Source organism: Galeopterus variegatus, unplaced genomic scaffold (assembly GCF_000696425.1).
Source record: "Galeopterus variegatus unplaced genomic scaffold, G_variegatus-3.0.2 Scaffold6688, whole genome shotgun sequence".
NCBI lineage: Eukaryota > Metazoa > Chordata > Mammalia > Dermoptera > Cynocephalidae > Galeopterus > Galeopterus variegatus.
The window spans coordinates 93,777-112,646 of record NW_007732799.1 but is presented as its reverse complement, the minus strand read 5'-3'; the positions used below and the strand labels follow the sequence as shown (position 1 = coordinate 112,646).

Sequence of the window (18,870 nt, the reverse complement as noted above, 5' to 3'; positions counted from 1 at the left end):
TCCCAGATTATCACCCTAGCTACACACGGGAAGCTATTAGTCTCTTAGCAAGAGAAACTGAACTATGGAGGTTCTATGAGGGACACCAGGCACAATAGGGTATAGGAGTAAAGTACAGAGCTAAAAATGAGGATTTGGGGAAAATCTACCGATAGGATCCGTCAGTGCTCCTCTTCCCGTTTCCAGCAGGCCTCATATGTGCTCCCTTCCCCTCATTTCCCAAGGAGGAGATGGAAAGTACTTTTTTTGAGATATTAATATTTCAGAGGAACAAAACCTACACAGATTTAGCATTTCCGGATTTCCTCAAGAGAAAGCCTGGCCAAGGCGGGAGGGCTGGGGGTCTCAGCCACGCCCCACCAGCACCTGGAAGTGCCCGGGCTCCCAAGTTGGGGTGGCGGGGGAACAAGGGCTTTAGCCACACCCCTCTGACATCTGCACCCAGCTCAGCAACACTGGGACACCGCTGGAAGCCCCCTGGCCTCCCATACAGAAATGAGGGGGGTGCTACAGGCCTCAACTCCACCCCTCCTCCTTCCTCCTTCTCCCACCCTATTTCTTTCCCCTTTCCCCTCTCCCTCTCCCCTCCAACATCATAGAATGTAAAAAAAAAAAAAAAAAAAAAAAAAGCCCAGCCAGCTTCCCTGTCACCCCGCATTGAAGTACATCAGTCAGCAAGCCTTAGCCACACAACCAGATCTTCCATTCAGGCTTATTATTGTTATTATTATTGTTGTTGTCATATTATTATTTATTAATTGAGTCATATTAGGTTTACAGAAAAATTGCACAGAAAGTACAGAAAATTCCCATTTACCCCTTTTCTCTCTCCCCCACACTTTCCAATCTTGTATTAGTGTGGTACATTTGTCACAGCTGGTGAACCAATATTAATACCTTATTATTAACTAAAGGCCACAATTTATATTATGATTCATATTTTATGTTGTACAGTTCTGTGGGTTTTGACAAATGTATAATGTCATGTATCCATCATTACAGTATCATACAGAATAGTTTCACTGCCCTAAAAGTCCCCTGTGGTCCACCTATTCATCCTCCTCCCCAGTACATCCCCTGGCAGCCATTATTGTTGTTTTTGCTTTTTTACTGTCCCTATAGTTTTGCCTTTTCCAGAATGTCATATAGTTGGGATCATAGAGTGTATAGCCTTATCAAATTAGCTTTTTTCACTTAGCGATATGCATTTAAGGTTCTTCCATGTCTTTTTGTGGCTTGATACCTCATTTCATTTTATCACTAAATAATATTCAATTGTATGGATGAAACACAGTTTGTCCATTCTCCTATTAAAGAACATTTTAGTTGCTTCTAAGTTTTTGGCAATTTTCAGTAAAGCTACTATAAACATTATGTGCAGGTTTTTGAGTGGACATAAGTTTTCAAGTCATTCGGGTAAATATCTGGGAGTACAATTACTGGATCATATGATAAGACTATTTACCTATGTAAGAAACTGCCAAGCTGTCTTCCAGAGTGGCTGTACCATTTTGCATTCCCACCAGCAATGAGTGAGAGTTTCTGTTACTCCACATCCTTGCCATCAAGGTATTGTCAGTGTTTTGGATTTTACTCATTCCAGTAGGTGTGTAGTAGTCTCATCATTGTTTTAATTTGTAGTTCTCTAATGACATATGATGTTGAGCTTTCATATACTTATTTACCATCTGTATATCTCACTGAGGTGTCTCTTCAGATCTTTTGCCCACTTTTTACTTGAGGTGGTTTTGTTTCCCTTAAATTGTTGAGTTTTAAGATCTCTTTGTATATTTTGGGTAAGGGACTTTATCAGATAAGAGTTTTGTAAATATTTTCTCCCAGTCTGTGGCTGGTCTTTTTATTCTCTTAAAAGTGTTTTTTGTAGAGCAGAAAATTTTACTTTTAATGAACCTTTTTTTTTTTTAATTGACTTTTTTATTGACTTTTTCTTCCATGGATCATGCTTTTGGTGTTGTATATAAAAACTCATCACCAAACCCAACATTCCCTCGATTTTCTCCTATGTTTTCTTCTAGAAGTTTTATAGTTTTCCACTTTATAGTTAGGGCTGTGGTCCATTTTGAGTTCATTTTTGTGGAAGATGTATGGTCAATGTTGATTCATTTTTCTGCATGTGGATTTCTAGTTGTTCCAAAACTATTTGTTGAAATGACTATTCCTTTCTCCATTGGGTTGCCTTTGCTCAGTTGACTATATTGTGTGGGTCTCTTTCTGGGTTTTCTGTTCATTTCCATTGATCTGTTTCCTATTCTTTCACAAATACCATACTATATTAGTTACTGTAGCTTTGTAGTTAGTCTTTAAGTCAGGAGTGTCAGTCATTCAACTTTGTTCTTCAATATTGAGTTGGCCATTCTTGGTCTTTTGTTTTCTCTATAATCTTTAGAAACAATTTGTTGATATCCACAAAGTAACTTCCTGTGATTTCTTTGTTGATATTCACAAAGTAACTTTGGTTGGGATTACACTGAATTTGTAGATCAAATGAAGAACTAACATTTTAACATTATCAAGACTTTCTATCCATGAACATGGAATATCTCTCCATTTACTTTGACCTTTGATTTCTTTCATTAGAGATGTGTAGTTTTTCCCTGAAATAATTCTTTTATATGTTTTGTTAGATTTATATCTAAATATTTATATTTTAGGTGCTAATGTGAATATCCTGTTTTTAATTTTTAATTCTGTTCATTGCTGATACATTGAAAAGCAGTCGACTTTTGTAGAATTACTTGTATCCTGTAACTTTGCTATAACCACTTATTAGTTTCATGGGTATTTTGTTGTTGTTCACTCCTTGGGATTTTCTACGTAATCATGTCCTCTGTGAAAAAAGACAAGTTTATGTCTTCCTTCTCAATCTGTATACCTTTTACTTCCTTTTCTTATTGCATTAACTAGGACTTTGAGTACAGTATTGAATAGGAGTGGTGAGAGGGGATATCCTTGCCTTGTTCCCTATCTTCAGGGGGAAAGCATCTAGTTTCTCACCATTTCATGGGTATTTTGATGATGCTAGCTGTAGGTTTTTTTAGATGTGGTTTATCAAGTTGAGGAAGTCCTCTTTATTTCTAGTTTACTGACAGTCTTTTTTTTTTTTTTTCCTTTTTGTCTTTTTTCATGTCCGGCAACGGATCGCAACCCTCAGTGTCGCGCCCGTACCGGACCGGGACCGGCAACGGGATTGCAACCCTCGGTGTCGCGCCCGCACCTCGCTCAGCCAGTGAGCGGGAACCGGTCTGTATGTGGGATCCGAACCCTCGGCGGGAGCGCTGCCGCACTCCCAAGCGGCGCACTGTAGCAGTGCGCCACCGGGCTGGCCCGACAGTCTTTTTTTTAATCATGAATTGGTGTTGGATTCAAGTGCTTTTTATTTTTTATTTATTTATTTTTTTTAAAGATGACCGGTATGGGGATCTTAACCCTTGACTTGGTGTTGTCAGCACGATGCTCTCCCAAGTGAGCTAACCGGCCATCCCTATATAGGGATCCGAACCCGTGGCCTTCGTGTTATCAGCACCACACTCTCCCAAGTGAGCCAGGGGCCGGCCCTGGATTCAAGTGTTTTTTAACTTCTACTGATATGATCTTATGATTTTTCTTCTTTAGCCTATTGATATGATGGATTACATTAATTGGTTTTTTAATGTGGAACCAGCTGTGCATACCTGGGACAAATCCCACTTGGTTGTGGTATATAATTGTTGGATTTGTTGGATTTGATTTGCCAGTATTTTGTTGAGAATTTTTGCAGCTGTGTTCATGAGCGATATTGGTCTGTAGTTTCTTTTCTTGTAATCTCTTTGTCTGGTTTTGGTATTAGGGTAGTGCTGGTCTCATAGAATAAGTTAGGAAGTGTTCCTTCTGCTTCTGTTTTCTGGAACAGATTGTAGAGCATTGGCAAAATTTCTTCCTTAAATGCTTGGTAGAGTTCCTCAACATTTTCCTCAACAGTCCCAGTATTTAATCCACTTTAAATTCTCTCTCTTAGAATATTTCCTAGAATACTTTAGGAAATAAGTTTTTTCTTACTTGCCTCCCCACCCTCATCCCAACCCCAATCACACCTCTCAATATAAACTCTTTTGACTCCAGTCTCCATATTGGTTTCCCTCCTGGGCTGTGAGTTTCATAAAAGCAGAGACCGTGTCTATCTGATTCACTGTTTTATCTCCAACACCTGGTGCAGGGCCTAGAACATGGTATTTACCCAATAAATATTAGTTGACTCAATCACCTGATGTCCTTGGATAGCTCTCAGCAGTTTATAAAACACTTTTGTGTTCATTAATTTTTTTGATCTCTAACTGCACATTAAGCTGGGAAAGTAGCAATATCCTCATATGTCTTATGAGGAAAATGCCACTCAGAAAGATTAAACAATTTTCCCCAGTTTACTCAATTATTAAGTAGGAGCAGCTGGAACGTTAGCCCAGGTTTTCTAACTTCAAGTTTTAGGACTTTTCCTCTGTACTTAACATTAATCAAGGTGTTTTTCATATCCATCTCACTTTGTCAGGTCCCCTGGGGAGAAGGTAGAGAATGACAGTTATTTAGATGCACAATTGCTCAATATTAGTTTTTCCTAAAGATATATTCACATGATAAGAGGTTCTCAAAAATCTTTTTGACCTTCACATATTTATGTAAACTAGTGGACCTGAATTGTACAGGCTTCTTTCATGAATATTAGGTGATGAGTAAGGGAGCATTTTCAAGGGACCATATTTATGTTATATACATTCTGTCTTCACTCTATGGCAGAAATAATTCTTGGCTTTTGAGAATCTGTTTATGACTTTCGTACTAAGAGAATTAAACCAAACAAATGATTGATATACTCTCCTGCTTAGGGTATCATTCATATTTTAAAGTAATGCTCACTAGTAAAGATTTCAATTTTAAAATAGACATGATACAACAGATACCAGAAAGTATTAGGAAAAGAAAGTGGTCATCACATCTTTTTCTAGTGTGCTTTATGAAAAACAGCTTTACATGGGGTACCCAAGTGTGCTCTTCTTTTATAGTTTACAAAAAAGTTAAACAGAAACCTCAGCAGATATTCATTGCTGAAGAATCTAGCTGACATCTTTGGAAAATAATTTGAACAGCTAGTGGATTTGTGCATGCTGTGCTAGAAGCCTTGAGCTCCCTTTGGCATTCCATAATTTATATGTTGACCCAGCATGAGGTCGTTTTCATGATTTTGCTTTTAAATTATGTATATTAAAGTGAAATGTACTGATATAAATATAGAAATGACCTATAAAGATTTCTTCTTTTTCCAGAATTTAACCTTTTAAGACCTCTTTATTCTCCAAACCACCCTTGTCACAAACACATGCCAGAGTTAAATTAGCATATTATAGTAAATATTATTTTTTTTAATAATAAGTATCCACTGATACTTTCACTGAAAAACAAGTGTATTTTTAAGAGCTTGACCAAAAGCATAATTAAGTGAAGATGAGAAGCATTAACATGGGTCTATTTTTATGCAAAGAAAACAAAAAAACATTTTCCAGTGGGTAGGTAAATGGCCTGAGTTATTTTTCTAGTAAAAGACGAGTCTAAAATATCCAGTCTTACCTTTCGTAAATGGTCTCCACATGTTTGACAGGTATAGTGATATGACCTCTAGCTGTGAAACAAAAAATTTTTCTATTTCTAAGCTTAAGTGGACTGTTCAAACCCAAACTTGTACATTTGTTCATTACTACACAAATACATCGTTATTTTGTACCTTGGATTTCTTCAGCATAACCATAGCAGCTGAAAGGACCAGAGAACCTCTGGCAGATAATCTCATGCTGCTCTAGACAAACTCAAAGTACTGAAAACCAGTCTTAGAAACTGCACTACCCAGTCTTCAAGAGCCAACATGGAGCCCAGAGAGAAAAATAAGCAAACCCTGAGACTTTGTTGTACAAGTTTTTCCTGCTTTCTTAGCCTTTTTTCTTTCTGAACTCAGTTACTCTTACTGCACCAAGAGTTTAATAACTCTTACTCTCTAAGAAGTAGCCAGAAATGTTACCCATATTTTCCAGTAATTGTTAGTTTATCATTTAGTTACCCATATTTTCCATCAAAAATTAGTTTATTATTTAGTTTGTTAGTTTATGTATCTATACTTGGGAGACCAATATATAGTGTGTTCATTAAAAACAGAGCTTTTGAAGTACCTAAATTCAAATTGTGAATTTAACCTCTCCAAGTCTCAATTTCTTCATTTGTAAAAGTTGGTGGAGAAATTTAGTGATGTGGTATATATAAAGTGCTTATCTGGCCGACCCCGTGGCTCACTTGGGAGAGTGTGGTGCTGGGAGTGCAGTGGCGCTCCCACCGCGGGTTCGGATCCTATATAGGGATGGCCGGTGCACTCACTGGCTGAGCATGGTGCAGGTGACACCAAGCCAAGGGTTGCGATCCCCTTACCAGTCACAAAAAAAGAAAAAATAAATAAAAATAAAGTGCTTATCACTGTGCTTGGCATATGGTTAATAAATAGATACTTCTATCATTACTGTGTAGTTGTATTCCCCTGTTTGGTACAGAAAAGAGCAATTTATGTCATACACAGCCTCATATTAAAGTAATAGACCTGACAACTCATTTATTGGCAATTTTTAAAACTCTAATTATTAGTCTAGCCAAAGGTACGGTAAAATGGGCACATAAACACGTTGATGGAGATAAAAGTTGCATATTAAACTTTCCAGTAGAACAATTTGGCAATGTGTATTGATAGCCGTAAGAATGCTCTTTGAGTCTGTACTTAATCCTTTTCTAAAAATCTCCTCTAAAGAAAGAATCAGAGATTGAGACCAAGATTTATAGCCACTAGCATTTGATAAAAGTGAATGGGAAAACTTGAATACCTAATAGCAGAGAATTGACTGAATTAAAAATGGTATTTTCACATGATTCATACTCTGCAGCTATTAAGAAATATTTGATGATATGGGAAAGTGCTCACAATATACCATTAAGTAAAAAATAAAATCTAAAAGTATGTGAAATACTCAAATTTTGTACACTAAGAAGTGCATCCCCCTTTGTCTCTCTTTCTCTCCTTCCCCAGAAACAAGACTGGAAGAATATACATCAGAATAGCAATAGTGTTTATCTCTGGGTGGTTGGATATCAGTTTTTGTCTTTTGTTTTTTTGGTGTTCTTTAATTTTTTTCCAAATTGTGCATAATAAACAAGTTACTTGGCATACCTCATATGAAAAGCAGTAGAGGGAAGATTGGGTATCTAGGTATCTGTATTAGTAGTAACTTTATTGAAAAAAGCTTTGAAAAACTGAAAGCTGTTTTCTCAGATCCTGCTTGTCCCTAAAACCAATGTGGCTAAATGTGGGTCACAAGAGAAGTTGTTGGACAGATTCTGGGTATTCCTGAGTATGTCGGGTTTTTTAATTTTGTTTTTCTTGTTTGTTTTTGTTTTTAGGTTTTTTTTTTTTAACTGAAACATAATTGATTATACATATTTGTGGGGTACAGAGCTGAGCATCACTGAGTACATTGGTTTTAATGTAACAAATAAATGAACTCAGAGAGGGAGAGTTGATGGTTAATATGAAGGAGGGGAAGCTTCTTGCAGAAACAAAACCAAAGTGAAGTTAAGTTAGACTTGCAAAGAAGATTATTAAAGTGGCTGGACTCATTTAAATTTCATTTTTCTAAAATACTTGAGATGGTCAGAGGGAGACTGATGTAAGTCTCCAGTGGAAGGTTCATGGAAGAATAGATGTTTTGTGACTATAGAAAAATGCTTAAGAACATTTGGCTTTTTCAGATAACTTATATTTTAAAGTAATTTTAAAATACCAAGAATCATAACAGAATTATAATTTCTTGCAATTTTTTTTTTTTTTTGTAATTAGGATCCAGTTTATGGAAAGGGAAAACTCGGAGAAATCCAGGGACTTATTTTGGGAATGTTAGATACCTTTAACTATGAACAAGTAAGTAAGCTACTTGCTATATCTAAGTCTGTCCTAAGGTAGGAAAAAAGTTGTTTCTTTTTTTTTTGTTTTGCTTTTGCACCTATATTATTTCTTTAAAAATTACCTGTTACTGGAAGTTAGGTAGATTGAGGGTGTGTGTGTGTGTGTGTGTGGTTTTAGTTTTAAATTTCTCTTAACCTTAATTTATACACACACACGTATTCTAGAAAGTAGAGATTCATCTAATTCAGGTTCATTTTATTGTTTTGACTCATTGATAATGAGACAAGTATCTTTTTTTTCAAAGTGAAAGTATGAGAAACTTTCTGGAAAAATAATTGAATATAAAGCTATAACCCATGAAAAGGAAGGATCAGCATGAATAAAGAAAATTTCAAAATAAAATTAAATGAAATTTTAAACATTGTGAAACAGATCATTGCCTCTATCCAAAAATGATTATTAGTCTTCCCTGAACTCGAAATTGCTTATAGCTTTAATTCACAGTAAGAGCCAGGTTAATGTAAAGATTTTTTCCTTAGTGTACTTCAAAGTGACTCATGAAGTCACCTAGGAAAAGTGTCATTTAGGGATGTTAAATACAGTGTCTACTTTTTTAAGATTCTGAGAGAAGAAAAACAAAAATTTGTTTTTTGTTTTTTTTTTTTAAAAAAGATGACCGGTAAGGGGATCTTAACCCTTAACTTGGTGTTGTCAGCACCACGCTCATCCAGTGAGCAAACCGGCCATCCCTATATGGGATCCGAACCCGGGGCCTTGGTGTTATTTTTTTTAAAAGATGACCGGTAAGGGGATCTTACCCCTTGACTTGGTGTTGTCAGCACCACGCTCATCCAGTGAGCAAACCGGCCATCCCTATATGGGATCCGAACCCGGGGCCTTGGTGTTATCAGCACCACACTCTCCCGAGTGAGCCACGGGCCGGCCCGAAAAACAAAAATTTGGGTGACAGCTTTTCTCAGAGTGTTGTAAGAATTGCAGTTTTGCTAAGCCTAGCCCAGTGAAGTTTGATACCCCTTCAGGCTCAGATCCCTGGTTAGTAGAAATAAAACTGAGTACAAAGTAGAAAATTTTTGCCAACTTTGGAACTATGAGATACGAGGAAGATGGCATTGATTGGAAAGAATTAGGATAGCTAAAATGAAAAGTTTTGCATTACAGGTAAAGTTAAAGAGCTAAGCTTTATAGCCAGAAGGGTCGGCAGAACCTCTCTCTGCCTTGCCCTTTGGGACTAACTGAAAAGGACCCAGCTACATGTCTAAATGGTATATGTGAAAGTTGAGAATGAATTATAGTATGAAAATAATTCTTTATAAGCATATAGAGCCTTAAAATGATTTAATGTGATAGCTGTGAAAATGTCCTTATGTGACTTAATGACAGATGTCATATTCTTGAGTAGTTACAAATGATTCATAAGTGCTGATCAGGAAAATGTGATCTCTCTGCCAAAGAGAGATGAAAACTGAGTAATAGCCATTAGCTTTTCCAGTGAAACGTTGTTTGAAACATTGCCATGAATGCAGGGATCCAGACTTAGCTATGTTATTTGTTATAATACTTTGAGTCATTCAGACAGAAGCTATTATATAAATGTAATAAATAAACAGATTTGGACTTATCTAGTCATTTGAAAGCCATCAATTGTGAATTAAGCCACAGAATGGCAGAGCACAGTAGAAACTAGCAGCAGACTTGAGAATCTTAATGTATACACTAATTATTACTCTGCATGTTTTAGGATTAAATTCTTGAGTATGGGGTTTTTTGATATTTGTTTGTTTCATCAATTTTATCCCTTTACAGTGTATTTCAATTTCAGTTATTTGTAGTTGAGAACTAAACAAGAGCTGTTTCCCCATTTACCTCCTCTGTTTCTCTGATTTTATAACTTTTTGCTTGTTTGGTTTTTGTTTTGATCTTTCATAGACTCTGCTGGAAACAACAACTAGCCTTCTAAACCAAGATCTCCATTGGTCATTGTGTAATTTGAGAGCTTCGGTCACTAGAGGACTGAATCCCAAACAGGATTACTGCTCTATATGTTTGCAGCAGTACAAGAGACGCCAAGAAATGGCTGATGAAATTATTGTCTTTAGGTAAGAGAGGGAAGGAAATGTTACATGTATAGTATGTGTACATATATGGTATTACCAGGCAGAAATACACATGATACACAGCCCTAGCTGGTCATTCTAGCAGTGCGTGGGCAAGTTTCTGCCCTCACAGACCACATTCTGCATGGGGGTGGGGAGGGGTGGAGGTTAGGGTGCTCAAGCAGTACATAAATACAGAGTAATAAGAGCTATGAAAAAATAAAACAGGGCATAGGGAGAGAAGGATGAAATGTTCAGGATGAGAATACTATTTTAAGAAAGCATAATGAGGAAAGTCATCTCTGAGGAAGTGACACTTGAGCAGAGGTAGGAGTGAAGGTGCTGAGAGATGTTTGGGTTCAAAATATTTTTTTATTTTAAAATTTAATTATACATATTTGTGGTGTGGGTACAGTGTATTGTTTCAATACCTGCATATATTATACAATGATTTACTTAGGGTAGATAGTATATTTATCCCCTGAACATTTACCTTTTCTTTGTGGTGATTACAGTCAAGATCCTCTTTTCTAACTATTTAGAAATATGTCATATAATATTATTAGCTCTAGTCAGCCTAGAACACCAGAATTTGTTCTTCCCATCTGCCTGTAACTTTGTACCCATTAATACACCACTCCCCCCGCCCAACGCCTTCTTTTCCTGGCCTCTGGTAACCATTATTCTACTCTACTTCTATGAGAGGTACATTTTTTGGATTTCACATATGAATGAGATCATGGGATGTTTGTCTTTCTGTGCCTGGCTTACTTCACTTAACTTGATGTTCTCCAGTTCCGTGCATGTTATGCAAATGACAGAATTTCATTTTATTTTATAGCTGAATAATGTTCCATTGTGTATATATGCCAGAGTTCTTTTTATCCATTCATCCATTGATGGGCATTTAGGTTAGTTCCATCTCTTGGCTATTATGAATAGTGTTGCGGTGAACATGGGAGTGCAGATGTCTTTTTGATATAATAATTTCATTTCCTTTGGGTATATACCCAGTAGTGAGATTGCTAGGTCATAAGGTACTTCTGTTTTTACTTTTGTGAGGAACCTCCATACTGTTTTTCATAATGGCTATATTAATTTACATGCCCACCAACAATGTAGAAGAGTTCCCTTTTCTCTGCCAGCATTTGTTGATTTCAATTTTTTTGATAATAGCCATTCTAACTGGGGTGAGATGATATCTCATTGTGCTTTAATTTGCATTTGCCTGGTGGTTAGTGATGTTAAGTGCTTTTTCATTTGCCTTTTGGCTATCTGTATGTCTTCTTTTGAGTAAATTCTATTAGGTCATTTGCCCATTTTTTAATTGGACTTACTTGTGTTTTACCTGTTGAGTTGTTTGAATTCCTTATATATCCTGGATATTAGCCCCTTGACAAATATGTAGTTTGCAAACACTTTCTCCTGTTCTGTAGATTGTCTCTTCACATTGTTGATTGTGTCCTTTGCTGCACAGAAGCTTTTTAGTTGATATAGTCCCATTCTGTATTTTTGCTTTAGTTGCCTATGCCTTTGTAGTCTTTCTCAAGAGTGCTGCCCACTCCAATTTTGTATAGTGTTTTCTCTATGTTTTCTTCTAGTAGTTTCATAGTTTCAGATCTTAAATTTAGTTCTTTGATCCATTTTGAGTTGATTTTTGTGTATGGTGAGAGATAGGGGTCTGGTTTCAATCTTCTGTATGTGCATATTCAGTTTCCCCAGCACCATTTATTGAATAGGCTGTTCTTTCTCCAATATATTTTTGGCACCTTTGTCGAAAATCAGTTGGCTATAAATGTGTGGATTTATTTCTAGGCTCTCTGTCCTGTTACATTTGTCTATTCGTCTGTTTTTATGCCATTACCATGCTGTTTTGGTTACTATAGCTTTATAGTATATTCTGAAGTCAGGTAGTGTGATGCCTCCAACTTTGTTCTTTTTGTTTAATATTTCTTTAGCTATATGGGGTCTTTGTGGTTCCATACAAATTTTAAGATTGTTTTTTCTGTTTCTGTGAAGAATGTCATGGTATTTTGATAGGGTTTGCATTGAATCTGTAGATTGCTTTGGGTATTATGGACATTTTTTCTTTTTTTCAGCACCGCACTCTCCCGTGGACATTTTGATTATATTAATTCTTCCAACCCATGAACGTGGGATATCTTTCTATTTATTTGTGTCCTGTTCAATTTCTTTTACCAGTTTTTTATAGTTTTTATTGTAGAGGTCTTTCACCTCCTTTGTTAAATTTACTCCTAAGTATTTAATTTATTTGGTAGCTATTGTAAATTGGGATTACTTTCTTGATTTTTTTCCTCAGTTATTTCATTATTGGCAAATAGGAACACTGTTGATTTTTGTGTGTTGATTTTGCATCCTGTCACTTTACTGAATTCAGAATATATTTTAAAGATAGGGCTGACTTGCTGGTGTATTAGATGTGAAGTGTGAGGGGAAAATGAAGTCTTTGGCCTGAGCAACTGGGTAAATTTGGTATCTTTGTATAAAGAACTGGGGAAATCAAGAGTTTTGTCTTGCAGATGTTATGTTTGAAATGGCTGTTAGACATTCAAGTAAGGATGTCAGGTAGACAGATATTCTAGTCAAATCTGGAGACATATTGGGGTTGGAAATGTAAATTTAGAAAAATCATCAGCATGTAAATGATCTTTAAGCCACAGTGCAAAGAGGGAAGAGGTCTAGTGCAGAAGTGAAGGGGTTGGTCTCAGGAGCAGAGGACAGCTCATCCAAAATATATGGGTAGAGGCAACGTAATGTGGACTTGGAGCCAGACTTCTTGAGTTCAAGTCTTGACTTTGCCACATGCCATCTGTGAGACTTTGAACAAGTTATTTAACCTCTTTGTATTTTAGTTTCTTAATCTGCAAATTGGGATAATAATACCTGCCTCCTAGGGTTTTGTGAAGATTAAATGAGATAATTTATGTAAGGCACTTAACAGTGCCTGGCATGAGTGAGCGCTATAAGTGTTAGCTACATGTGAAGATTGGTAGATTTGATGGTTGGAAGGGAAAGTGGTTCTCATCACACTAACAGCTCATTCATTCAACAAATATTTACTGGGCACTTACTGTATGCCAGTTACTGTTCAAGGGGATAGGGTATAGCATGAACAAAACAGAGGATCTGCCCTTATGGAGTTTACATTCTCCATGTAAGGGGCAGACAATAAACAAACAAGTTTGCAGATATTAATAACTATTGTGGGAAAAAAATATGTTAAGGGAGGTACAGAGTGTTTGGGCATGAAAGGGGGTGGATATTTTATATAGAGTGGTCAGGGAATGTCTCACCGTTAAGATGACTTATGAACAGACAATTGAACTAATTAATATAAAGGTAACTAGTAATTACATGAATAAAAATAAAACATGGTTATATCTGTCATGGTTATGACAGATAATGTTGGAGTTTCTAATTATAAAGACTAGTCAAGAAAAGCCTCACTGTTTAAGTGACGTTTGAGCAGAGACCTAAAGGAAGTGGCCATGCAATATCAGGAGAGAGTGCCTCAGGCAGAGGGGCAGTAAGTGCAGAGACCATAAGGCAGAAGCATTTTTGACATACTTGAGCAATAGTGAGTAGGTTTAGTGGTACCTGAGTAGAGTGAAAGAAAGGGAAAATTATTTGAGAGAGGAATTAAGAGGAGGACCAGAGGCCAAATCATGTTGGAACTGGGTCATTATAAGGAGTTAGATTTTTCTCTGAAATGAAAAACGATTAAATGGTTTTGAGGAGGGAGTGACATGATCTGACCTATGTCTTAAGGATTGCTCTGACTGCTGTGCTGAAAATGGACTGTTGTGGGGCTAGGGGTAAAGCAGAGTGACCAGTTAGGTTATTGCAGTAACCTATGGGAGAGGCAGCCTGGGAAGATAGCAATGAAGTAAGAAGCAGTAGGATTCTGGATATATTCTGAAGATAGAGCTGTTAGGATTTGTCTATAGATTGGATGTGGGCTGTGAAAGAAAGTCAATAGTCAAGGATGACTCCAAAGTTTTGGGCCTGAGAAACTGGAAGAAAGTTGCCATTTATTGAGATGTAGGAGGTAGGATGAGAGCATGCAGTGGGGGTGGAGTGGGGTGGAAATCAGAAGTTTGGTTTTGAACATGTTAAATGTAAGATTAGACATCCAAAGCAGAGTTCTTGAGGAGCTAATTAGATATATAAGGTTTATGGGAGATATCTGGGCTGTAGTTATAAATTTGGTAGTCATAAGCATATAAGGGTGGTATTTTTTTTTTTTCTTAAGAAAAAAATTTTTTAAATTTTTTTATTTTGTCAATATACAATGTAGTTGATTATTATGTCCCATCCCCGATAAGGGTGGTATTTTAAAGCTATTTTGAGCCAAAAGTTATTGCTAAAGGAGCAAGGGTAGTTACAGAAGAGAAGAGTATAGAAAAAATAGGTTATATGTGGACAGAGAGAATATAGGAAAGAAAAAGAATAAAAAACTATAGAAGAGAAAAAGATTGACATGCCGGTTGGAGAAGTGAAGAGAAATCAGTAAAGATGACAGAATTATACTCAGTACTCAATTTCTGGAAGGCTTATTTGGTAATTTAGTGTAATCAGTAGGGAATTTCTTCAAAATGTCAGAATTTATGACAGCAATGACATTTTTGTAAATGTTTAATCGAATCACAACTCTTGCCTTGAATTTGATGAGGCAAACCACTCATGTTATTATCAAGCTACTTATACAATTACAGAAAAAGAATGTAAAGACTATACAAGAGAAAAAGACTGACCTTCAGGTTGGGGAAATAAAGAGATATCAGTAAAGATGACAGAATTATGCTCAACACTCAATTTCTGGAAGGCTTATTTGGTAATTTAATGTAATCAGTAGGGAATTTCTTTACTGTGTCAGAATTTGTGGCAGCAATGACATTTTTGTAAATGTTTAAGCAAATCACAACTCTTGCCTTGACCTTGATGAGGCAGACCACTCATGCTATTATCAAGCTACTTATATAATTAAGATTTTTCCCAATTGCCTTTTTTCAGACTATCTAAAAATACTGTCAGAATTTCATAGTTTGAGAAATGAACAGAAGTTCAACTCATTCTCCAGGTGGTTTGTAGTCAGACAACTGTGACTCTGTTCCTACTTATAACTTAAGTATAAAAATATGTGAGTCTAGATTTTTAAAAAGTGAGAACTGCAACAAGTACATTTCTTTCTTGTTTCTTATCCTATACAACCATCAGTGAATCCAAGCTTGTTAGAAATCTTTATTGCTTATAGGTATACTCGATCATAGCTTATGTTTATGGATTTTTTGAGAATGAAAAGTACAAATTGGTTGCCTTCATTTTGCAGCTGTGGTCATCTGTATCATTCATTCTGTCTACAAAACAAAGAATGCACCATAGAAATTGAGGGCCAAACAAGATGGTCATGCTACAAATGCAGCTCAAGTAACAAAGTAGGAAAACTAAGTGAAAATTCATCTGAAATTAAAAAGGGGAGGATAACCCCATCACAGGTAAGACTTGTTTTTGTGGCAAGATGGAGATGGTCTTTTCTTACCCATATCTTTTAGGCCTGGACTCATTCTCTTCAGATTCTATAAGCCTCAACAAATTTACCCAATGGGTACTGAGTATACAACATCTATTTAGTGTTCAGTCCTGTTTAGTGTTTGAAGAGTCTCGCCTCTGCTCAGCACTGAAAAACATGGATTTGAGAGTAACAGAAGACATTTTCTGCCCTTGAGAAGCTTAGATCTAGTTGAACAGAGAGAATGTACACACATAAGCCTGTTCTTAAGAACCTTTGGGGCCAGCCCGTGGCTCACTCGGGAGAGTGTGGTGCTGATAACACCAAGGCCCCGGGTTCGGATCCCATATAGGGATGGCCGGTTAGCTCACTGGATGAGCGTTGTGCTGACAACACCAAGTCAAGGGTTAAGATCCCCTTACCGGTCATCTTTTTTTTTTAAAAAAAAAAGAACCTTTGACAGAATAACAGGTCAGCAAGTACAAGTGCTTCAGCACTAATGAGTGCCTATATGCTAAAGAGTACAGAATTACTACTTTCAAGTAGGGCTGATGATGATGGACAAAGCATGTATTCTCTGCATGTGGTTTTCTCATTTGGGTAACTTTCTTCAAAGAACTTGATGCAATATTGTTCATTTGGGAAGGGTTTTTTTTGTCGGATCCTATATAGGGATGACCGGTTCGCTCACTGGCTGAGCATGGTGCTGACAACACCAAGTCAAGGGTTAAGATCCCCTTACCGGTCATCTTTTTTTTTTAAAAAAAAAAGAACCTTTGACAGAATAACAGGTCAGCAAGTACAAGTGCTTCAGCACTAATGAGTGCCTATATGCTAAAGAGTACAGAATTACTACTTTCAAGTAGGGCTGATGATGATGGACAAAGCATGTATTCTCTGCATGTGGTTTTCTCATTTGGGTAACTTTCTTCAAAGAACTTGATGCAATATTGTTCATTTGGGAAGGGTTTTTTTTGCCTTTGGAGTCTGACTAGTGGACTAGGTAATTTTTATTTATTTTATAGTCCCCCCTTTTTAAAAATCAGGCAGCAAAGCAGAGTTTGAACTCTACTGCTTAATAGCTTTTGGGTGAGCAGAACTTGACAACACAAGAGGTTCAATGTGGAGAAGTTCCTGGGGCTATGACTTGATCTTTGTGCTGTGTTCAGCTGTACTTCCTCTTTTTTTTTTTTTTTTGTCTTTTTTGTGACCGGTAAGGGGATCGCAACCCTTAGCTTGGTGTCGTCCGCACCGCGCTCAGCCAGTGAGCGCACCGGCCATTCCTGTATAGGATCCAAACCCGTGGCAGGAGCGTCGCTGCGCTCCCAGTGCAGCACTCTCCCGAGTGCGCCACGGGTCGGCCCTGTACTTCCTCTTTGAAGTGGTATCACATTTGCTGCTTCCTGCTCCTTCCTCTGTGCCTCCCTATCCTGTAGTCAGCCTTCACATCACATAGTGAAGTTGGGCTTGTTCCTTTTCTCTTTTTGTGCCTTTAGCTTTCAGTGTTGTTTCACAAGCAGAGCCAGGGAAAAACTCATGACTAGCTTCTCTCCCAGATAACAACGTAGAATTTCTACACCCCAGTGGTAGGCATTCCATTTATATATTCCCCATATGTATTGAAGAGAGTGCCAGGCACTGTGCTAGGTTTTGGGGATACAATGGTACATAAGACAAACATGATCTTGTCTTGTGGAATTTATAGTCAATGAAATTATAAACATACAATCAGGAGAAATAAGTTCTGATGTTCTATTATTGCATAGTTGGGTGACTGGTTAACAGTTAAGTTTTGTATATTACGTAATAGCTAGAGGAGAGCCTTTGGAATGTTTTCACCACAAAGAAATGATAAATGTATGAGGTGATTAATACGTTAACTACCCTGACCCAATTATTATCCAACTTATGTATGTATCAAAACATTAGATTGTACCCCACAGGTATGTACAATTACAATGTGTAAATTAAGAGAAAAAATTTTTTAAATATTTAAAAAAAAGAAATTATAAACAGATTGTGAGTAAGTACTCTCAAGTTCTTTCTGACTCCAAATATGTGATGTCTTTTTCAGTACCAAATCTGACACCAATTTTGTTAATTCTCTGGACACCAACTGGGTGTCCAACAATTCAATCCAATTCTGACACTAACTACCTGCAGTTAAGAGACTCCATGGGTTAAGGGTTCAGTCCCACATGACTGCCCTCACTTCAGATGCCAGTCACACAGGGAGTACCCATGCTACCCACACTTCTGTCTGACTTGGCTACACACTCAGGGGTCCCCATGACCTGCCTTCCCACAGTTTGATAATTCACTGGAATGACTCACAAAACTCAGGAAAATACTTCATTTTCATTTATTGATTTATTATAAGGAATACAACTCAGGAACAGCCAAATGGAAGAGATGCATAGGACAAGGTTGGGGTGAGGGCTGAGGAGTGGCAGTTTCCATACTTTCTCCAGGCGCACCACCTTCCCAGCACATCAATGTCTTCACCAACCCAGAAGCTCCTCTTATTCCATCATTTAGGGGTTTTCATGGAGGTTTTATTATGTAGTTGTGATTGATTAAATTGTTGGCCATTTGTGATTGAATTCAATCTCCAGTCCCTCTCCCCTCCCCAGAGGTCAGCGGATGGGGCTGAAAATTCCAAACTTCTGATCATGGCTTGTTCTTTCCTGCAACCATCCTTCATCCTGAAGCTGTCTACTGATCCCCAGCCACCAGTCATCTTATTAGCATATGAAAGACACTTCTGTCACTCCCGAGATTCCAAGGGTTTTAAGGGCTCTGTGCTGGGAATCTGGGACAAAGGCCAAAGAGAGAGATATATATATATATACACACACACACATACATACATACATATATACATATACACATACATATACACATACATATATACATATACACATACATACATACATATATACATATACACATACATATATACATATACACATACATACATATATATATATTTTGTTATACCACAAGTACTTACAGATGAACTATGCTGTAAGAGCAGATAAAAGAGTAGGTCAAACTAGACATGAAGGGCTGGCCCGGTGGCGCACTGCTTCAGTGCGCTGCTTGGGAAGTGTGGTGGCGCTCCCGCCGAGGGTTCGGATCCCACATGCAGACCGGCCGCTCACTGGCTGAGCGAGGAGCGGGGGCAACACCGAGGGTTGCGGTCCCGTTGCCGGTCACGAAAAAAGACAAAAAAAAAAAAAAAA

General features: G+C 37.3%; 1 protein-coding gene across 1 annotated transcript in view; it reads left to right on the top strand.

Annotated features, from left to right (window-relative positions):
* Positions 1-18,870, top strand: part of VPS8 (vacuolar protein sorting 8 homolog (S. cerevisiae)) — a 73,118-nt gene that overhangs the window by 8,145 nt on the left and 46,103 nt on the right. The window contains exons 3-5 of the mRNA XM_008591138.1: positions 7,916-7,996; positions 9,929-10,098; positions 15,446-15,611. Of these exons, the coding sequence (XP_008589360.1) occupies positions 7,916-7,996; positions 9,929-10,098; positions 15,446-15,611 (417 nt within the window). The remainder of the gene's footprint in view (positions 1-7,915; positions 7,997-9,928; positions 10,099-15,445; positions 15,612-18,870) is intronic.